General features: G+C 37.2%; 1 protein-coding gene across 3 annotated transcripts in view; it reads left to right on the plus strand.

The window, feature by feature from the left end:
- The window catches only part of CUL2 (cullin 2), an 82671-nt gene that overhangs the window by 19443 nt on the left and 39173 nt on the right, over positions 1–24055 (plus strand). For all 3 annotated transcript variants that reach the window (XM_060160936.1, XM_060160938.1, XM_060160935.1), the window contains exons 3-6: positions 3817–3919; positions 11248–11342; positions 17437–17542; positions 21995–22077. In XM_060160936.1, coding sequence (XP_060016919.1) covers positions 3817–3919; positions 11248–11342; positions 17437–17542; positions 21995–22077 — 387 coding nt within the window. The remainder of the gene's footprint in view (positions 1–3816; positions 3920–11247; positions 11343–17436; positions 17543–21994; positions 22078–24055) is intronic.

Below are 24055 nucleotides of genomic sequence, written 5' to 3' on the forward strand. Positions count from 1 at the left end.
CTTACGGTCACTCTCCAGTTGTTGCTTGTGACCCCCTTCCATCTTCACAGCCAGCAGTGGCGAGTCAAGCCTTTCCCCTTCTGCAGCTGGTGCAGGGGGGCAGGGGCTGGTAGGGATCTGCCTTTGAAGGGCTCATGCGATTAGATTAGGCCCATCAGGGAAGTCCAGGATCATCTTCCTATTTTAGAGCCAACTGATTAGCAATCATAACTGCAGCTGCCAAGTCCCCTTGCCATGTAAAGTAACCGGGTGTGCTTTCTTACATTCACAGTCCCAGGGGTTAGGGAAGGAAGTCTTGAGAGGCCATTTTTAGAATTCTGCCTAACACAAGTAATAATGATGCTCTATAACAGAAGCTCTGTGACAGCTTAGGTGCAGTCTAGGGTCGTTAGGGACTTACTCTTTAAGAGGTATACCAAATGCTTATGATATGATAGAGGCTAGGTGTAGATGTACATTTACTATTTGCTTCCCTGGGTTGGAGTTCTTTGGTTCTTTTGGTTTACGGTCGACCCTTGAACAACACAGGTTTGAACTGCACAGGTCTGCCCATACTCAGATTTTTTTCAATAAGTATACTGTCGGTCCTGTAACCACGGGTATGGAGGGCTGACTGTAAGGGACTTGAGCATCCTCGGATTTTGGTATCCACAGTGGGTACTGGAACCAATCCTCTGTGGATACTGAGGGACAAGTGTACTTGTATTCATGATTTTCTGCCTTTTGGTAGCTGTTAGGACAATTTCCGAACCCCAGCAGTGTAACATAGACGGTCTCCTACTTAAGGACAAGATAGATTCTAGTGAACAAATGGTTTTACGTTTAAGTCCATAGTGACTCAGTGAGGGGTTATTTAAGATTGCTTCCCTGAATGTAATTCTCCCAGATACGCTCTAAAACTATTGTCCTTATTTCAAATACATATTCTATGAGGAGTCTTTTTCAAACATAGAACAATTTTGACTGCATTGAAAAATGTTGAGGTGGGAAATCTCCATCCTTGATGATCTTCACAAGTGTTAGAAGGAGGACCTCTTAGCAACCTTGGCATCTACACTTAGCAGCCCATCAGTCTTTCTTAGATTGTGTGGATTGGAAAAGGTTGTATCTGTAGTCATCCCTGGTTGGTGCATCAGTAACAGTTTCACTCCCTTCTTCTAAATTATGTCAGAGTTCTTTTATTTAATGAGTCATTTTTTTATCCTTGCTTGCTAATTGATGATTTTATAGATACTGCATTTTTTACATGTCACATTTTTATTTTTTCGTTTACGAAATGTCAATAAAATTTTTCATTTTTTATAGTTTTGTATTGTCAGTTCTTTTTTGACCATTATTTTACCATTTTCAATTTTAAAGTAATCTTTTATTCCCATTGCAAAACATTGTTTTTGACCCACTATGCAGTAGAGTTAATAGTGTTAAAACTAAAAATTAAGCCCAAGCATAGGAAGCATCTTTTAATAGAGAAAATGAACTAAAATAAGTAATTTGCTGCTTACCAGCACTGCCTTTTGGTTGTAACAGAGTTCGGAGCTCTTGCTCCTGAACACATTTTGTTTCTGACCTTGAGAATTTGTAAGTGGAAAGTTTGTACATACAGGTATCTTTCTATTCCGGCTCCCAGAAAAGATGACTTGGAGAAGACAGTGTTTAAATCTAAATCTGACCACCTACGTTATTTCCCATTTCTGGTTTTTTAAAGTATCTTGTCTATAACCAAATCATAATTGAATGCTAGAGGGTTGAAGAGTGCTCCTCTTGGGTGCTCTTCCCAAGGCCTAACCATTTCCAGAGTGGTTGGGTATTTGAACAGGTTAAAGAAAAAGAACATATTTAGGTATATCTTTTAGGCAGTTGAGTGAAATTATGCAGTGAGACTCCAAACTATGCTGAGTTAAAATATTCATTTAAAAAATTTATTAAGGTGGACTCCATTAAAAGCAATACATGAGTACATTCTCACTGAGGAAGAGTCAAACAATATATAAGTGCTGTATGTGGAGTGAAATGGGAAAGTCTCCCTGGATTCCTACCTTGCACAGATCCCTTTCCCTCAGCAGAGAGAAGGGAAGCCCTATTAGGTGAATTTTGCTGGTCATTTCTGTTTACATATACATGCAGTGGCTATATTGAGACATTAACTTTGTTGATGTAAAACATTTGAGCACATAATTAGCATATCATGTTGAAATTATGGTACTGAATTGCTGATTTTTCAGTATCAAGTAAGTTGTGTATTCTAGAAATGTGTGTATATGGCTTAAGGGAAGATTAGAGGAGCAAATATCATCATCATGTTGGATGGAAGTTCTGGAAGTAGGTATTCAGAACTTAAAGATAATAAATGTGTCACTTCTGATTGTTGATCTAGAGCCTGGCCAAATTTAGTCATTTAAAAAATTTTTGTTTTTTCTTTTTTTTTTTTGGCAGTGCTGTGTGGCTTGTGGGATCTTAGTTCCCTGAAGGATTGAACCCAGGCCCACGGCAGTGAAAACTCCGAGTCTTAACCACTGGACTGCCAGGGAATTAAAAAAAATTTAATTTAAATTTAAGTATGATATACGTGCTGACTGGTGAATGTAGACGTGAATTCTCACAAAGTGAGCGCACCTGTGTACCCAGTAAACAGAGTGCTCCTACCAACCAGGAACCTCTGTTCTGCAGTCGCTGAAGTTAACTGCTGTCCCGGCTTCTACAACACCTAATTCTGACAGCCCTTTTACATCTAGTTTTACTAGGATAGGCTTGTGATCAGTTAAGATTTAAATTATGTCATGAACTAGGACTTTTTTTTCTAAAGGCATTTTTAGCTGAAACCTGGAGGGACCCCAGGCTGATCCGGGAGCTCATGTAGTACCTTACTTTGAAGCTCCTTCTCCATTGATGCGTTGTTCCCTCTCCCCTCCACCAAACCATGTCAATTCTCTATAGAATTTGTGTCCAGATAAATTAAAAAATTTTTCTTTCTTAGGTAGTGTATGTTCAAGTCTCTACTTTCTTTGTAATACAGGTGAATATTTTTTATGTTATTACTGAAAAATAGCTCTTATATCTGTACTATTTTATTTAATCTTCCAGTCTATAAAGGTTCATTATGATATCTAAGTTGACTTAAAATAACTTAATAGTTTCTCTTTTTTTTAACATCTTTTTTGGAGTATAATTGCTTTACAATGGTGTGTTAGTTTCTGCTTTATAACAAAGTGAATCAGCTATACATATACATATATCCCCATATCTCCTCCCTTTTGTGTTTCCCTCCCACCCTCCCGATCCCTAAAATAACTTAATAGTTTCTTATTGTAACTTTTTTTTCTATAAAGAAACCTGGCACAGTGATATTACACTATTTGGGTGATATTTTTGCTTCACCATGTTTGTTTTTTAAGTATGTAAATAAAATTTTAAATATTTAATATAATAGTAATCGAACAAATATATATACATGGATACATGGAGATATTTTATTGGTTACTAATTACAGTTAAAAATAAACAATGAAAGAATCTAGAGGGAACATAGGAAAGTCTGACTGAGGCCTCCCAGACAATGACATCACGTGGAGAGGGCTGCTTGCTCTTTTCGGGGTGAGGATACAAGGTAAAGAGTCAGAGCATGTGAGGTTGATTTCCCACCTCCCTTCTATCACCAATGTGTTGGGTAAGTGTCTTTCACTCTGTGTATGTATCTATATAATCCTAAACTGCAAAAATGAAATAAGGATTTTTCATTTTTTAATGCCAGACTTGAGTTAAATCTTTTGTTTTAAAGTAGTATCTTCAATGAATATGAAAACCTTAACAATTTAACTAGAGATATCTATGCTTTATGTGTGGCCTATCCTGAACCCCTTGGAGAAAGACTTTATACAGAAACTAAGATTTTTTTGGAAAATCACGTACGGCATTTGCACAAGGTAAGGATTGATATATACATGATGTAAATGTGTTTATGGCTACATAGTTATTTGACTAGTTCACTGTTTTCCAGTGCAGAACTTGTATCAGGTTAAGGTTATTTGTTTTGTTTCCTAATTAGCATTTTTCTAATATGTGTATAAGAGCTTTGGGTCAAGCTCTGTGTTAGGTTCTCCAAGGGAAGTCAGTTTAGTTGCTCCAGATCATACAACTAGTAAGTTAAAGAGTAGGGTTTCAAATCAAGATGTGTTCAACTTGAAATCAAGTGCTTACATATCCTCTAGATGGTGTTTATAGAACCAAGTTTTCTTTACTGTTGCTTCCCACCTCTTGGTGAGTCTCTGTCTTTATATTCAACATTTTAGCTGCCTCTTCATATCCTATATAAGGTCTTTAAAAACCTAGAATTAAAAAGGAGAATGGTAAATTAAAAAGTATGATAGAAAGCCTCTGTGACCAGTTATTTTGGTCAGTGTGCCATGTGCATGAGGGCGACATCACCGACTTGATCTCTGTATAAGCAGTGAATGAATTTTGTAGTATCTGGCTACACGCAGCATTTCTGACTTCTTTTGGATTACTGATCTTATCAGGAACTGGATGAGATCATTTATTCTTTGAACTAGAAACTTTACTATCTTCTTTCCCCCCCAGTATTTTATTTTATTTTTTAAAACTTTTTATTTTATATTGGAGTATAGCCAATTAACAATGTTGTGATAGTTTCAGGTGCACAGCAAAGCGACTCAGCCATACATATACGTGTATCCATTCTCCCCCAAACTCCCCTCCCATCCAGGCTGTCATATAACATTGAGTAGAGTTCCGTGCACTATACAGTAGGTCCCTGTTGGTTATCCATTTATTTTATTTATTTTATACATCTTTATTGGAGTATAATTGCTTCACAATGCTGTGTTAGTTACGGTTGTACAACAAAGTGAATCAGCCATATGCATACGTATATCCCCATATCCCCTCCCTCTTGTGTCTGCCTCTCACTCTCCCTATCCCACCCCTCTAGGTCATCGCAAAGCGCCGAGCTGATCTCCCTGTGCTATGCTGCTGCTTCCCACTAGCTATCTGTTTTACATTTGGTAGTATATATATATATGTCGATGCTACTCTTGCTTCACCCCAGCTTCCCCCTCCCCCAATGGTGTGTCCTCAAGTCCATTCTCTATGTCTGCATCTTTATTCCTGCCCTGCCACTAGGTTCATCAGTACCATTTTTTAAAAAAATTCCACATATATGCGTTAACATATGGTATTTGTTTTTCTCTTCCTGACTGACTTCATTCTGTATGACAGGCTCTAGGTCCATCCACCTCACTACAGATTACTCAATTTCATTTCTTTTTATGGTTGAGTAATATTCCATTGTATATATGTGCCACATCTTCTTTATCCATTCATCTGTTGGTGGACACTTAGGTTGTTGCTTCCATGTCCTGGCTGTTGTAAATAGTGCTGCGGTGAACATTGGAGTACATGTCTCTTTTTGAATTATGGTTTTCTCAGGGTATATGCCCAGTAGTGGGATTGCTAGGTCATATGGTAGTTCTATTTTTAGTTTTTTAAGGAATCTCCATACTGTTCTCCATAGTGGCTCTATCAATTTACATTCCCACCAACAGTGCAGGAGGCTTCCCTTTTCTCCACACTCTCTCCAGCATTTATTGTTTCTAGATTTTTTGATAAGGGCCATTCTGACCAGTGTGAGGTGATACCTCATTGTAGTTTTGATTTGCATTTCTCTAATAATTAGTGATGTTGGGCATCTTTTCATGTGCCTTTTGGCTATGTGTATGTCTTCTTTGGTGAAATGTCTATATAGGTCTTCTGCCCATTTCTTAATTGGGTTGCTTGCTCTTTTGATATTGAGCTCCATGAGCTGTTTGTATAGTTTGGAGACTAATCCTTTGTCCGTTGCTTCATTTACAAATATTTTCTCCCATTCTGAGGGTTGTCTTTTCGTCCAGTTTATGGTTTACTTTGCTGTGCAAAAGCTTTTAATTAGGTCCCATTTGTTTATTTTTGTTTTTTCATTACTCTAGGAGGTGGGTCAAAAAAAGATCTTGCTGTGGTTTATGTCAAAGAGTGTTTTTCCTGTATTTTCCTCTAAGAGTTTTATAGTATCCAGTCTTACATTTAGGTCTTTAACCCATTTGGAGTTTATTTTTGTGTATGGTGTTAGGTAGTATTCTAATTTCATTCTTTTACACGTAGCTGTCCACTTTTCCCACCACCACTTATTGAAGAGGCTGTCTTTTCTCCATTGTATGGTCTTGCCTCCTTTGTCGTAAATTAGGTGACCGTATGTGCATGTGTTCATCTCTGGGCTTTCTATCCTGTTCCATTGATTATATTTCTATTTTTGTGCCAGTACCATACTGTCTTGATTACTGTAGCTTTGTAGTATAGTTTGAAGTTGGGGAGCCTGATTCCTCCAGCTCCATTTTTCTTTCTCAAGATTGCTTTGGCTATACGAAGCCACCATCACCCTGATACCAAAACCAGAAAAAGATATCACAAAAAAGAAAATTGTAGACCAATATCACTGATGAACATAGATGCAAAAATTCTGAACAAAATACTAGCAAACAGAATCCAACAACATATTAAAAGGATCATACACCATGATCAAGTGGAATTTATCCCAGGAGTGCAAGGATTCTTTAATATACACAAATCAATCAATGTGATACACCAAATTAACAAATTAAGGAATAAAAACCATACGATCATCTCAATAGATGCAGGAAAAGCTTTTGACAAAATTCAACACTTATTTATGATAAAAACTCTCCAGAAAATGGGCATAGAGGGAACCTACCTCAGCATTATAAAGGCCATATATGGCAAACCCACAGTAAACATCATGCTCAATGGTGAAAAACTGAAAGCGTTTCCACTAAGATCAGCAACAAGATAAGGATGTCCACTCTTGCCACTCTTATTCAACATAGTTTTGGAAGTCCTAGCCATGGCAATCAGAGAAGAAAAAGAAATAAAAGGAATACAAATTGGAAAAGAAGAAGTAAAACTGTCACTGTTCGCAGATGACATGATACTATACATAAAAAATCCTAAAGATGCCACCAGAAAACTACTAGAACTAATCAATGAATTTGGTAAGGTTGCAGGATACAAAATGAATGCACAGAAATCTCTGGCATTCCTATATACTAACAATGAAAAATCAGAAAGAGAAATTAAGGAAACACTTCCATTTACCATTGCAACAAAAAGAATAAAATACCTAGGAATAAACCTACTTAAGGAGGTGAAAGACTTCTACTCAGAAAACTATGAAACACTGATGAAAGGAATCAAAGATGACATAAACAGATGGAAAAATATACCATGTTCTTGGATTGGAAGAATCAGTATTGTGAAAATGACCCAAAGCAATCTACAGATTCAGTGCAATCCCTATCAAACTATCAATGGCATTCTTCGCAGAATTAGAACAAAGAATTTTACAATTTGTATGGAAACACAAAAGAACCCGAATAGCGAAAGGTTATCCATTTTAATTATATCAGTGTGTACATGTCTATCCCATACTCCCTAACTAACCCTTTCCCCCATCCTTCCCCCCTGGTAATCATAAGTTCCTTCTCTAAGTCTGTGGAAGCTTGACTACCTTTTGTTAGCCCTGTGACCCTGGACAACTCACCTAACCTTGTAGATTGAACTTCATGTTCCTTTATCTGTAAAATGGAGATAAAGTAACACAGTCTGTGTAATAATATGTCTAACCCTGTACATGACTAGGAGTAGATCTTTTTCAAATGGTAATAACCCATAAGTAGAGCACAATTGATCCTGTGATATTTCCCTTATAACATTTGAAGAAAAGCTCAGTTTTTCAAAGCCTATTTTATCTATCTGTTTATTTTCTTTTATTTTGTTTTCATGACATACAATATTTTGTAAGCTCAGATTTTCAGAGCCGATTTTATCTGTTTATTTTCTTTTCATTGGAATATAGTTGACATACAATATTTTGTTAGTTTCAGGTGAACTACATAGTGATTCAACATTTACATACGATATGAAATGATCACCAAATTAAGTCTAGTTACCATCTGTCCTTATACAAAGTTATTACAATATTATTGACCATATTCCTTGCACTCTACGTTACATCCCCATGACTTATTTATTTTCTAACTGGAAGTTTGTACCTCTTAATCCCTTTCACCTTTTTGGCCCCCTACTCCAGCCTTCTCCCCTCTGGCAACCACCTGTTTGTTCTCTGTATCTCTGAGTCTGTGTCTATTTTCTTTTGCTAGTTCGTTTGTTTTTCAGATTACACATATGAGTGAGATGATGCGGTATTTGTCTTTCTCTGTGTGACTTATTTCACTTAGCATGATACCCTCTGGGTTCATCCATGTCATTTTAAATGGCGAGATTTCATTCTTTATATGGCTGAGTAATATCCCATTGTATATATGTATACCACATCTTCTTTATCCATTTGTCTATTGTTGGACACTTAGGTTGCTTATGTGTCTTGGCTATTTGTAAGTAATGCTGCTATAACTGCTATGAACATTGCGGTGCATGTATCTTTTTGAATTAGTGTTTTCTTTTTCTTCAGGTAAATACCCAGGAGTGGAATTGCTGGCTCACATGGTAGTTCTGTTTTTAATTTTTTGAGGAACACCCTGTTTTCCATACTGGCTGCACCAGTTTACAGTCCCATCAGTAGTGCATGAGGGTTCCCTTTTCTATAGATCCTTGCCAGCACTTGCTATTTCTTGACTTTATTTATTTATTTATTTTTGGCTACGTTGGGTCTTCGTTGCTGCACACGGGCTTTCTCTAGTTGCGGCGAGCGGGAGCTACTCTTCGTTGTGGTGCATGGGCTTCTCATTGTGGTGGCTTCTCTTGTTGTGGAGCACGGGCTCTAGGCGCGTGGGCTTCAGTATTTGTGGCACGTGGGCTCAGTAGTTGTGGCTCGCAGGCTCAGTAGTTGTGGCACATGGGTTTAGTTGCTCCACGGCAAGTGGGATCTTCCCGGACCAGGACTCGAACCCGTGTCCCCTGCATTGTCAGGCAGATTCTTAACCACTGCACCACCAGGGAAGTCCTATTTCTTGACTTTTGATGATAACCATTCTGACAGGTGTGAGGTTATAGCTCATTCTGTTTTTGATTTGCAGGAAATGTTCTACTTTTCATTTTATATGGCAGATACATTTTAGTGTTCTAGTATGTGCATTTATCAGTTTATGAAAGTGGTTTTAATGACAAGTAATTTAACTTAGTCTTAACATTTTTCATATGTTAGTTTTGAAGTTCAAGTTCTGCTGTTGTGAGCTGGTTAGCTTTGGTTATAATATACTAGATAACTGTGTGAGTCATTTATAAATTTTGCAATTTTATGTTTTAGCATAGGTTGTAAGTGTGATTTTTAAAAACTTTTTATTTTGAAATAATTTTAAGCTTATAGAAAAGTTGCAAAAATAATACAAAGACTTCTCAAATACTTTTTACCCAGCTTCATAATATTAACATCTTGCATAACAGTGGTACAATTATTAAAACCAAGAAATTAACATTGGTATAATTGTGTGATTGAAAAATTACAATTGTGAAGTATTTTATGAAAGTTTAGAATATTTATATAATTGTATACCATATTTTCTCTCAAGTCCAGTGACAAAAAAAGAAGTTGGCTATTATGTAGATGACAAAGTAAATTGTTAATATAGCCAACAGAACTGAAAAGTTTCACCTGTGAGAACTTTTTAAATTACTAAAGTATTGCATTATGTTGTAGATCATTTAGAACATACTGATAAGGAAAAAGAAAATAAACATCACCCATAACATACCTCCGGAATTAACCACTGTTAATACTTTTGATATATCTATTTTTAAATATATCTTTTTTGATACATATTAACAAAAATATAATTTGATATATGTCTTTTGCATATTTTTGTTTTGTGTAGACTTCCATTTTTTATTAGAAAATGAAGTCATGTTGTATACTTTATAATGTGCTTTTTGCTTTTAATAATATTGTAGGTCTCTTTCTTTGTCATTAAATAGACTTTTGTAATTCTGGCAGTGATTGTAAAATTTTTCATTTTGTGGAGATACTGTGATTTGTTTAAATATTCCTATATTGCTGGGCATATACATTATTTCCAGTTCATAAAGTTGTGATTATAAACAATACTTCCATGAACACCCTTGTAGCTAAGTTATTCTTGTGTTAACAAGTTTTTTTATAGGGTAAGTCCCTAGACGTGGAATTACTGGGTCATAAGTCATGAACATTTCCCTCCATATCTCTGTGTTCCGAATTGGTGGATATGGAGGCCCGGCTGTAGGGACTTGAGCACCTGCGGATTTTGGTATCCATGGTGGGGTCCTGGAAACAATTCCCCACTGATGTTGAGGAACAACCGTAGTAAGAAATTGTTCCTAGATTTATATTCTATCCAACCAGCAGCAGTAGTTCCTAAGTGGGCCCTATTCCCCAGCATTATTAATAGTGGTTGCGATTTTTAATTTATTTACCATATGATAGGCAAAAAAGTACTATTTATAGGCTATTCCTATCATCCTGAGACTTAATTGGTAAAACTCCAAGTTTAAAAGCATAGCTTTCATCAAGAGTTAATTGGATGAGTGTTGAGGTCATATCTTGCCTAAGGTCACGCGGACGGTTGATGGAAGAACCGAAGTAAGAGCAGTGGTGGCCTCGGGAATGTCTGTCCTGTCCAGTGGATTTTTATTGTTAGACTGGATTTCCATTAAAATTAACTTTTTAAACATCAGCCCTCAGATTTCAGTTTGATTTTCATTTTTCAAAAAATAGTAGGTTTTTATTAAATAAATATAAAATAACTTATTTGGGGAATATGGAAAATGTGTCAATTTTCATAAGTAGTCTTATTCACAATAGTGAATAATATGAGGTGATGACATAACTGCAGGCTGATCAAAAGTGATGGACGTGAGGAAACACAATAGAATTACATTCTGTTTTAATCTGATCTAATATTCTAGCCCAAAGAACAGCATCAAACGATTATATTTTGTTTTTTTATCTTAGAGAATGAAACATTTACTCTCTAGTATGGACGCTTCACTTTCATATCTAAGATTCACATTTTTTTTCTAGCTCTTTAATTGTTACTAAAGGTAGTTAAAAATAAGAATGTAATTTGTAAATGTAATATATAGTGCTTGAATTATGTCACTTATTTAAGAACATTAGTTTTTGATAAATTTCATAGCTTACAAATGAAAATGATTAGTGCTTTCTGAGTAAAAAATATTTTTCTTCTTTTTTTAGAGAGTTCTGGAGTCTGAAGAGCAAGTACTTGTTATGTATCATAGGTACTGGGAGGAATACAGCAAGGGTGCAGACTATATGGACTGCTTGTATAGGTAAGTACACTTTTAGACTCTCGACAGTCTAAACAGTATTGCCTGCATTTGGTAATTGCAGGAGTTTTTTGTTTTTACTACCTACTGCCCATGAAAATGAGCAGAACTAAAGCATTACCTGATGTATGGACTTTTCTCTGCTATGGGGAAGGGTCTGTAGTGTGGGTCATTGGGTATTTGGGAGCCAGGCAGTGTATGGAAACTTATTCTGTGAAAACTAAAACTGTATTTGATGGCATAGCTCTGTTTCTTCAGTTGTCTGGGACTGTGTAACACACATTAAATCTTGACAGATCCGAAGTGAAACTTCAGCTTGGATGAAACTTTTAGTGAATCTAAGCTCGTGCCCCCCTCTAGCATGCTCTTGTTTGACTCTAGGGTTCAGCATTTTATGTTTCATGGAAGTACCTGGCAGTTTTCTCTTGACGTTCTCCCGCCCTTTCCTCTAGACGTACTGAATTACTGGCAGTGTTGTGATGCCTTGTGGTCTCATATCATCCCGCCTTTCCTTGTGCTATTCTGTCTGTCTGGATTGCTTTTCTTCCTTTCCCTGAATGACTAGTTCCCATTCCCCGCTCTGAACTCCCCTCTCCTTGCCTCAGTCTCCTGCTTAGATCTTTGGTGTTAACTGCCACTCATGTATGTTCCTGTGGCACCCTGGGCTGGTCCTCTCTAACTCATTCACGTAGATAGTGGAAATAAGTACAGTACCTAGGTACACAGGCAGAGACCCATTTGTTGAAGGACAGTGGATAAATAGGGAATAGTGCTGTTAAGCACCTGGGCCTTGTGGCCTGTGATGGTTGCAGTGATAATTTTGCCCTGTGCATTGTGGATTGGGCCACAGATGAACCCCTGCCTCAGTTTCTTGCTGGAGAAGAGGAGTAGAGCTAGGTCTCAAAGCGTTTCCTGCACAGGTGCATGGGGCCAAGGCATGGTCGCCTTGGTGTGTCTGTCCTTTGCTTTACTGGTTCGTATTCCCTTTGGTTTTTATAACAACACTGGACTTTACTAGATGTAAGCTGCCTATGTTAGAAACTGGAACTCACTTCTAAATGGCCAGTAGCTCTATTTCCTCTTAGAAGAGCAAAATATAATAAAACCAGAAACCAGCAATTGCTAACATGGGCAAGGTTTGCTGGGGCTTTGGCTTTTACAGAACATGTCTGCCATCCATTAAACATCCTGACATTTGATTTCCCCCCTCCATCCACCAAAGTGGCCTAGTCATAAATAAAACTTTAAGAATTCCTTAGCTAAACCGTGGGGGAGAGCGGGGGGAGTTTTAAGGATCAGAGTGAGAGCACACGCGTGTTTTTGTCACTGCTGAGAAGCTGGGGCCACTGGTATATGGATGACAAAACAGTGCAGTGGATCCCTCGTTAGCTGAGATACTTCAGTAAAGATTCAAGTTGTTTTTCTGTTCTTTCTTAGTTTTCTGGGGCACCATTCTCTTGGTTCTCCTGCACCTCTCTTTACCAAAATCAAATTGGTATTATTGAAAGTAGTACTATTAAATTGGTACTGTTGATGAGCTTTTATTAAATTTTGCAATATATATGATATATACACATATGTATGTGTATATATAAAGCCATATGAGGTAGTTGGTTTTTTACAATGGAGGAAAACTAAGAGAGGTCAAGGTCCCTGAGCTGGAAAAATTACAAGGGCAGAATTTAAACCCAGATCAGTGTGAATAAATCCATTTAACTTCTTCATTCTACCTAGCCTCATTCTAGAGAGTCATTGTAGTCACTTACATAGGTTCTATTCTCATCCTTTAGCTACACTCTGCATTCTTTCTAGGATGATCTCTATTACTCCTGGTTTTAGCTACAACCTATATATTGATAACCACCAAAATAAATGTTTATTGAAGGTGGTCTAAGTTTCAGAGGAATATTCTTACCTAGCTGCCTGTACCTCCAGGATGTTCCGTGGGTACATCGTACTACTGCAGATGTTCACAACTGAGCTTGTTATCTTTTACACACACGCTGCCCCAGAAATACTCATTTTGGTTAATGGTAGTCCTGGACATCCAGATGTATAGGCCGGAAGTCTCAGTTATCCTTCACCTAGGGTTATCCTCTCTACCTGACCCCTCTTGGTCAAATCCTCCAAATGTCTCTTAAATTTATTATTTCCTTTGCAGTGCTATTACAGTATTGTAGTTCAAGCTTTTTATTGTTTCGGACCTGGACTGTTATTGATAACATCCCTGTAACCAGTCTCCCAGCCTTTGATTTCTAATTTATTCTATTTAGTAAACTTCTCAAGTGCAAATTTGATCGCCGTCCAAAATCACTTAGTAACTTTCCACTGTCTGTAGTAAAGACTTAGAACCAATGGCTCATGGGATTCACTTATAGAGTGTTTTGTTTGACCTCTGTGGGGTTGGCTTCATGTGACTGATTTATTTAATTATATTGGTAGACTGGGTGGTGAGATCCTTCTCATAGAGGGTACATTTGATTAGATAATTAGATAAAAACTGTAATTAGTATAAAAACTAGATAATTAGATAAAAACTGCTTGATAGTCTTTGCTTGTTGGGTAGTAGGTTATCCAGGCTATCTCTTGTTATTAATCTTAGTGTATAAGGAAATCTGTGTGAAGAAATGTAAAGGAAAAAAATCAGTTTTATTTCAAAGCATTTTTCGGTATTATTGTTTTGAAGTAATTTCTAGCCTTTTCTTTACTCTGATTGATTTATAAGATGGATATGCATTAGCATAGGTGACTTAAGGATTCCAATTTTAAAGAAAAATAATGATGCTCCTACGCTACCTTTCCTGCTGCTACATATCTGTTTAGGCCCTGCGGGCCCTTGAAGTGGGATACTTAAAGTATTACCTTGAGAACTAACGACTCTTGAAATCCAGTAGGTATTAGTATGGGAACAGTTCTTATAATAGATTTTTTTAAAGATAGAGTGAAATGCCTGATTTCTTAGAGGCTTCACAGTTACCTTAGGCTATTAGTTCTTGTTAGTTAATACTGTTGTGTTACTGCTGATACTCCAGAAAAGCAAAGGATACTTATCAATCACTTTGTTGCCAGAATAAATTATAAAAACATGTACTACTGCATGAGTTAGACCTGAGCAGAACAGTCAGGTATTGACTGTGTGGTAGAGTATTGACTATTTAAAGAAATTATTGAAAGCTATTTTACTTTACGATTTCCTAGAATATATATCTTTATTTAAAAACAAATGTGTGGTTAATAAATCTCATTGTAAAATACTACAGTGACTTAGAAATTAAGAATGGCGTCTGAATCAAAGTGAAAAATTATGCTACTTACATTTTAAATCATATCTATAAATTATTTTAAAAGCTTCTCTATCAAGCTTAAACTGTCAAGAGTAGAAATCTGTAATGAGAAGAATATAGATGATGAAAGTTAGTGTAAAATTTATTCCATGCGGGAAAGAGAATAGTGACTTGTCCTATCAGATATAAAACGTATAAAGCTCCACTAGAACAGGGTATTGGCTGTGGAATATACACACAGATCTCTAGTGAATCCAGACTTCTGCAGATCTAGCAGCTACTCTTCAGAGTCAGCAAACTCCTATGCTGAGAAGTTTACACTTACTGTATAGGAATAAGGGGGCTGCTGTAGGCTTCTGAATAGGGAGTTGATAACCTGAAAGCAGAATTTTTAGGTAAATTGGATATGCCAGAAATGGGAATAGAGATCAGTCATGAGAATGTTGCACATGATCCAAGCAGAGAGTCAACGAATGGCATTGACAGTGAAAAGGAAAATAATGGGAGGAGGTGAGGAATAGTGTGAGAGAACAGGAGGACCAGCTGATTAAAGGAGGTAAACGGAAGGATGAGATCAGTGATGCTAATGTTTTAGGTAGGATTACTGGGATGGCCATGGTACAGTGACCAGAAAAGGAATGGTTTGGAGCAAAGGGTCTTATAGAAAGGCACATGTAATGGTGTAGATATGACTAAGTTCCCCCTACTCAGCACTTTTCACTGTTGATATGTTACATTTGTTTATGTTTTTATGTCCTACCAGATGGGTAAGCTCTCTGGGCAGAGACTACATTTTTGTTTTTCGTTTTTCTATCCTCAGTGCCTTGTCGTACCTGGCATGCAGTACGCACTTGGTCAGTACTTGCTGAATGAGAGTGGGAGACCTCGTGAGTTTTCTGGCCCAGCTCTGCCACTTAGTAGCTGATGGACCTTTGCCGAGTTCTTTAAGCTGTCTAAGCTGCAATTTTCTTACACGTAAAATGAGGATCCTAATAGTACCCCATATATCTACCTCCTAGTATTCAGCCAGCTGCAATGCTTACGCCTGTCTCTGACACACGATAGGCGCTCCATAAGTGTCAGTGATTACTTTTATTTCCTGACATTCATGCTTTTATGATCTGGCTCCAGGCTGCTTTTCCAAGTTTGTGTTCTAATGTTAGCTTTTGCCATCCGTGCTGCTGGAACATTACCCGTTTATTCATTTCGTAATTCGGAGAAGTATTTTTTGAGGACTGCCTGTCTGCCTGCCACTGTTCTGGACACTGTCTGCCAGACCTCACATTCTAGAGAGGAGGTGGATGTACAAAACCAGTAGACAAAGAAAAGAACAGGATTATTTCTCATAGTAGCAAGTGCTGTGAAGAAAACAGTTATGTATTAGATAGTTACTTCATTGGGGGTGGGAAGTGAAGGCTAGTTTGGTTTGGGGTCAGGTCAGGCCTGAGAGAGGTGTGTTTGAGCCGAGACTAGAGTGACAGAGGCCAGAGGTGAAATGCCCTACCCCAGGGAATCTGTTTCAGGTGAAGCAGCCGTTTCTCTCCAGCTCTTGCTTCCGTCTCAGTCCTGTTCCCCTTTTCTCAGCTGGAAGGCGTGGTGGAAGCACATCAGGAAATTATTAGGGTTACAGTGAGAATGGAAGGGAAAGCTAAATGATATTTTGAAGGAAATGGCTTTGTAACCAGTGGACAGAAGAGACTAAAATGTCACATGGAGCACCAAGGTTGTAAGCCCTGGAGTCCAGAGCTGGAAGTGAGTGAATGTGGGAGGGAACTTGTGTAAGTGGTGGTGGCCGTAGCGCTTTATTATTTTTCATCGTCTGCTAGGATTGTCAGTGGAGTTATGCAGTTGAAATTTTTGTTTTCTTTGCTTGCAGTTTCAGTTGTCTGAACATTCAGCAGACCTTCCATTTTGATTCAGTGAACGTGGGAAAGTGTGTGTTTTAATACAGAGATTTTGTGGTTGTTGCCTAAATACTTGAATTGTCAGTAGCTATTTTCACCTTGGCAGAAGCTGTCAAACGAATAGTTTTAGGTGTTGAGCATTAAAGGTCTTGTGGTGAAATCTGGGATGGGGAAAAGTGATGCTTGAATATTACATGCCTTTGTACACATTTTATTTAATCTTAGAACTCTTTATTCATCTTAGTAGTTCTTAGAGTTCATCAGAGTTATTAGTCTTTCTTTATAAAGCTGTTTACCCCGGTAGACAAAGTGATCTTGAATCTGTCAGTTTTGCCCATACTTCTTACTGTCTGTAACAATCTATTGCATTTTCTTACCTACTGATTGTGATTTTTTTGTTTGTTTGTTTAAAAATGAAAAGTTATGTATTTTAATGGTGACAAAATATAGAGAACTTTCTTGACTTTGATCTTTTAACCATTTTCTGTATAATTCTTTGCAAAGTGAACTTGGCTCATTTAACAAGAAGAATCCGGGAATGAGCAAATTAGACTGTAGAGGGTTGACCCTTGGATAGGAGCTGTTGGGCTATAAGAGTATTGGAAAGTTTTAGAACAAAACCCCTGAGTTTTTTTAAGTGAGACTGTGGTAATAGGGGTTTTTTCTTTTTTGCTACTCTAGAGGTCTTACTCTTTGTCTCTTAGGGCCTAGCAAAGGGAGTTGGGCTGGTAATTTTTATCTTTTTTAAAAATTATATTTCTAATTTATATATAATTAGTTTCTTTTGGATGTGTTACTGAACTACTCTACAGTTGATTGTAACCCTAAAATTATTGCTTTAAAGTTGCACGTTAGTTGTTTTCCTACTGATTTTGACAGTGTCTATTGATAATTATGTTTGTTTTTCAGGTATCTCAACACCCAGTTTATTAAAAAGAATAAATTGACAGAAGCTGACCTTCAGTATGGTTATGGTGGTGTAGATATGAATGAACCACTTATGGAAATAGGAGAGGTAGGACATTCTTTAAATGACTGGCAAACATAAGAGTGTTTTTATATACTGAGGAAATTTGATTCACTGTCCTTTTCTTAAGGACACTGAGTGGACTATCTTAAAATTGTCAAGATTTAAAACATCCTAGGGAATAATTCCCTGGCGGTCCAGTGATTAAGACTCTGTGCTTCCAATGCAGGGGGACGCGGGTTCGATCCCTTGTTGGGGAACTAAGTTCCTGAAAGCTGCGTGGCCAAAGGGGAAAAAAAAATATCCTGAATGTTAAGTAAATGAAATACTGTTATGATTTCCTAAGAATCTTCAGATAGATGAGACGAACAGAAAAGATGTGATGAGTATTATTTTAATAGTTAAATTAATGATGGATGAATGACAGAAGGTTAATAGTTCTGCTGTATGAAAAATCTCATAAAAAATATTTAGAAAATGTTGAGACTCTTACGATTGAGAAGTGTGAAGGACATGGACTTAAAAGAGAACCTACAAGAGAGGAAACACAAATTTGTGGATGCAACAAATTTATTTTAACTTTAAAAAGTAATTAAAGAGGGCTTCCCTGGTGGCGCAGTGGTTGAGAGTCCGCCTGCCAATGCTGGGGATGTGGGTTCGTGCCCCGGGCCAGGAAGATCCCACATGCCGCGGAGCGGCTGGGCCCGTGAGCCATGGCCGCTGAGCCTGCACGTCCGGAGCCTGTGCTCCGCAATGGGAGAGACCACAACAGTGAGAGGCCCGCGTACTGCAAAAAAAAAAAAAAAAAATTAAAGAAATTCAGAGTAAAACAATAAAGTGTGCAGTTCAACCAATTCACTCAAATTTTTGAGGTACAGTTCAGATTTAAATGTGGAAAATTATAATAATATATAAAACATATACTGGCTATGCAAGAAATACTCTGGTGCGGTGTTTTTTAAAAAATTATTTATTTATTTTTGGCTGTGTTGGGTCTTCGTTTCTGTGCAAGAGCTTTCTCTAGTTGTGGCAAGCGGGGGCCACTCTTCATCACGATGCGCAGGCCTCTCACTGTCGTGGCCTCTCGTTGCGGAGCACAGGCTCCAGACGCGCAGGCTCAGTAGTTGTGGCTCACGGGCCTAGTTGCTCCGCGGCATGTGGGATCTTCCCAGACCAGGGATTGAACCTGTGTCCCCTGCATTAGCAGGCAGATTCTCAAGCACTGCGCCACCAGGGAAGCCCTAGTGCAGTGTTTTTTTATTCATGTCGTACATATTTATCGAGTAGCCAGACATTGGGGATACAATGGTGAACAGACAGAAGGTCCGCTCTCCTCATGGGGAAGCAGATGCCAACAAAGTAGAGAAATTAATGTTAAATTTTGTTGGGTGTCAGTGAAGGAAATAAACAACTAAGATGCAGCATTAGTAGAAATTTAAATTAGAATAACCCTTTTAGAAAGAAATTTATCAGTGTCTTTCAGTAGACTTTAAAATGTTCAATACCTGTTGACCAGGTAATCCCACGTCTGGTAATTTGTACTGCAAAACTAATACGGAAAAAACGGTTTAAATGTTTAAAAGTATTCCTTGCAGTCATTAATAAGGGTGACTAATGGGCTAACAGTCTAAATTTCCAATACCCAATAAAAATCACACATAGAAGACTATATACAATATGATTTTGTTATGAAAGTAGGCAAAGGGATAAATTAGTAGAAAACAGTTCATAGAAGCATTAACAAAGGGGAAAATGGTTTTTGAAAACATTTGGACACAACATTATATGTTTAATAGGAATAAAGCTGTAGAGGGGAAAGGATGTAGAGAAACAGATCAGTGGGAAATACCAGAATCTTAATAGCAGTTGCTTTAGTTTGTAGGATTATAAGTGAATGTTTTATTTTATATTCGTTCCTTATCACTAACGCCGTCATGCCCACTCCTCTTCCCAGAGGAAATCACTATAAACAATTAGATTTATACCTTTTCTGAATTTTACCTGTACATTTACATATAAATATATATATACACACATAATAGTTTTGACATCAGAGCATACATAAAATTCTGCAACTTGTATTTCTTGCCTTTTGTTTAACAAGTAGGGATATCAAATAATTATTAATTATTTATTAAACTATTCCCCTTAGTTTTCATTTTTTTGTTGTCACAAACAATACTGTGTGAATTGTTCATTTGTTCATTGTTCATTTGTTCACTTATTAAATATTTTTTTAATCCCTCTGTGTGCTAGACACTGTACTATATGCCGGGAATATGGTAATGAGTAAAGTAAACAGAAATCTTACAATCATGGAGTTACATTTGTGTATATATCTGCTGCTACATGAGCAGAAATTTTCATGGAGTGAGTACCGGGAAGTGGATTTTCTGGGTCAAAGCACAGCCTGAACTTTGATAGCCCTGCCACCTTGCCTTTCAAAGGCTTTACCAGTTTGCCCTCCTACTACAGCTATAAAATCCCATTTTCTTATGTATTATTTTCTTTGTGCTAATTAAAAAGAAAAAGAAGGCAAAACCTGAAGATTGTTCCTTGTGGGAAAACAGATGCTTTTACTTATTTTTATAAAATTACCAGTGATCAGAAAAAAGTTATCCCAGGGAAACAGTAGAGAGACTAAAAACAGAATCATACCTGTGTGGATGCAGCTACGTTGGAAACAGGAGAAATCAATTTTTTTTTTTTAGGAGCAATCAGTTTTTGATACTGGAATAATTTGTACTCTGTATGAGAAAAATTTATTGGAGTTTAAAGGCTTTCATGTGAAGGCAAAACTTGAAAACTTTGGAAGGCAGCATAGGAGCACACATATCTCCTCAAGGTTGACCTTAGGGAGCGAAAGAGTTCTTAAAAGACACAAGAATGCAAACAATAACGGAAAAGATTGATAAATTTGAGCACATTAAAATATAATATATTTTTACTTAAAAAATGCTGTAAAGAAATTCAAAAGTCAAGTCACAAACTATGACAAAGTGTGATATGTAAAACTGTCAAGGGATTAATTTCCACGATATATAAAGAACTATGAGGTCGCATTGAGAACAAGACAAACATTAATGGCATAATGGGCAAAAGAGATGAATGGACAGTTTACAGAGAAAAAAGAAAACTGAAATGCACAAAAATCATAAAAAGATGCCCAGCCTTATTCAGGAAATTGCCAGTTAAAACATGAAGGAGGTCCATTTTATGTCCATCACATTGGCAAAGTCTGACCGGAGCCTGGCAGTAGCAGTTGTTGTCAGGATGTTGGCTTCAAGTGTAAAGTGGAAAACCACTTGGCTTTGTTTAGTAAAGCTGCACGCATGCCTGCTCCTGTCGGCCAGCGTCTCCACTCCTAGGTGTGTATCAGGGAACCGCTTGCTTATGACCACCAGAAGGTGAATACAGGAACAGCCGCAGTGTTCTCAGTGGCAAAAGCTGGGATCACAAACAGTGTCATCAGCAGTAGAAAGTAAAAGCTGATCATAGTGTCTTCATACAAGAGGATACTATATAGCAGTGCCAATGATTGAACTATAAACTCTTATCAATTTGGTTGGATTTCAATAACAAAGTTACAGTTAAAAAATTATACATAAGAAATAAGATTTAAAAATAACAAAAAATAAATAAAATTTAAAAATAACAACAAACAAAACAAACCAAAACAAAAATCATACGTGGAAGAGCATACAATGTGATTTTGTTATCAAGGTCAGAAACAGTCAACTTCAGGACTTCCCTGGTGGTCCAGTGGTTAGGACTCCGCGCTTCCACTGCAGGGGGCACGGGTTTGATACTTGGTCGGGGAACTAAGATCTCACATGCCACGTGGTGCGGCCAAAAAAAAAAGAGAAATAGTCAACTTCAAAAATATCATATGGGGATAGTTACACACTTGGTAGAGCTGTAAGGAAGGGAATGATTTAACACAAAATGCAGGATAGTGATAATCTCTGAGGGGAAAGAAAGGAGGAGGACATTTGGGGCAACAGTAATGGTGAAGTCGTATTTCTTAAATTGGGTGTTGAATACAGGTATGTTTATTTTATTATTCTTTAAATTGACTTATTCTTTTATGTTTGTATGAGAGGTGTTATAATTTCAAAAACCAGCCAACAGCCAAATCACATTATTTTATTTAATATAACTCCTTTGTTTCCATTATAGTTTTGGTGTCTATAGCCCTTCCCTAATATTGGGCATTTAACAATCAATAAATTAAGGTTTTATAAAAATCAGTTATTTCTGTAAGATTTTCAATTAATGATAAAAGCTTAATTCTGTTGTTTGTACAAGTCTGATATGATAGTCATTGTCATTTTAAATTAGAAATTTATTTTCCTTATATTCAATTTTTATTTGAATTTTGAAGTAGAGTTATAAATACTTCATTTGATGGGTGTTTTTACTTTCAAAAGAAGTCTTGAACAAATGTTTAAATCAAATACTGAGTAATTCAGCCTTGATGATTTTCATTTTTCCTGGCAGCTAGCATTGGATATGTGGAGGAAATTGATGGTTGAACCACTTCAGACCATCCTCATCCGAATGCTGCTCCGAGAAATCAAAAAGTGAGTACTGACATTGATCTTCCTGAGTCAGTTCTAATTTGCTGTTTGAAATGGTCTAAAATAGTGAACGGTTGCATGGCTGTCAACTGCACATAGGCCTCGTTTTGCTGTAACAAGCCTCATTTTCCATTCTAATGCCAATATTTTAAAATCGTTTTATAATCTTTTGGTTTTGGGGGGCAGATTTCACTATGACCTAATATGCTTAGTAAATAAATAAATCCCTGAAGGAAGCGACTTGTTTTGTAATCCTGAAACATATTGGATCTTGTAGGCAGTGCTGAGTTGTTTGAACATATTCTCAGCTGAAACCCTGATGACAATAACCTACTCAGGAAAACAGATTCTTCCAGTTGTTGGTCACCTTAATAATCAGTTAACTTGTGAGGTAAATTTATGAGAAAAGGGCTTCCCACTGTCCTCATGGCCCAGAGTGGTTGACTCTTTACCTAACTGCTGTGTGAATAACGTTTGGCACCAAGTAAGTTATCCTGTGGAGTCCAGGGTAGAACATTCTTGGTCAGCTCTGGCCTAGAAGGTTCTTACTAGACCTCAGCTCTGGGGAATCCGAAACTGAAATCGCTCACACAGATAAATTTTAGGTGACTGGAACTACTGTGAAAGGAATGCTGTAGACCAGTGAATTGCTGTGTAATAATGGCCAACTCCCTCTGAAACTGCTTTCATTAAGAAGACCCAAATATGGAGTTTTTTATGTGAGGAAAAAAGCAGAGCGTTGTTCTTACTATGGGGCTCCTAATAAGAAATAAGAGGTTAAGAAAAAAAGCCACAAAAGGAGAGACTATTTTAATAATTAATGTTAACACCAAATAGAAAATATGTGGTAGGAGTTAGTAACTTGGTTTTTAAAAATGGTCACTCACACTTTTCATGATTCTACTGTTTCCAAAGGTGATGAGAGAGAGGAAAGGCAGTAGTGAAGCAGTAGGGGGGAACAGTTTTCTTCCTTCCTCTTTCTCCACTGAACTATGACTGACTAAAAGAACACGTCCAACGAGAGTTACAGGCTCTAGTATAATTTCCTTTGCTAAGAAATATTAGCTTTCTTCTTGACTTAGAATTCAGCTATTTTACATTAAAAGTATAATGAAAATATTGTTATAATTTTCTAAATGCACTTTTAATGAAATGTCTCTTTTTTTTTTTTTTAAAGAATTTTATTTATTTATGGCTGTGTTGGGTCTTCGTTTCTGTGCGAGGGCTTTCTCTAGTTGTGGCAAGCGGGGGCCACTCTTCATCGCGGTGCGTGGGCCTCTCACTACCGCGGCCTCTCTTGTTGCGGAGCACAGGCTCCAGATGCGCAGGCTCAGTAGTTGTGGCTCACAGGCCCAGTCGCTCCGTGGCATGTGGGGTCTTCCCAGACCAGGGCGCGAACCTGTGTCCCTTGCATTGGCAGGCAGACTCCCAACCACTGCGCCACCAGGGAAGCCCCGAAATGTCTCTTTTAATATAATTTTGATCCAACCTAGTAAATTTTCCTTAAGTGTGATTGTTAACTTGTTAAAAATGAATTTTATGAAAAATTAAAGAAAATATAACTGAGAAAAATAATACAACAGTAGGATACTAATTCTGGAAAAGACATAGGGACTATATGTTTAGAGACATTAGGGCAACTTGTTTTGGTTTTGTTGTTAAAATCAGTTTCCATTAAAGTATTATTCAACATGCTTTACTAATATCTCATTTATTTTTTATGTCTACTCTATTAGGTAGGTATTATCTTACATTTTACAGCTAAGGGTACTAAGGCTTAATAATAATAATAAAATATGGAAACTGTGTACCAAGCAGTGATCTAAAAACTTTACGTGTGAATCCCATTTAATCTTCACCCTAGGTGATAGGTACAGTTTACCATTTTACAGTTGTGTTGCTCTATTCAGCTCCCATCTTCTTAATTCCAGAGATTCAAATCTGGAATTTTTAACTCTAAATCCATGATGCCTGTCATTTC

The sequence above is a fragment of the Lagenorhynchus albirostris genome, chromosome 1, assembly GCF_949774975.1.
Source record: "Lagenorhynchus albirostris chromosome 1, mLagAlb1.1, whole genome shotgun sequence".
NCBI lineage: Eukaryota > Metazoa > Chordata > Mammalia > Artiodactyla > Delphinidae > Lagenorhynchus > Lagenorhynchus albirostris.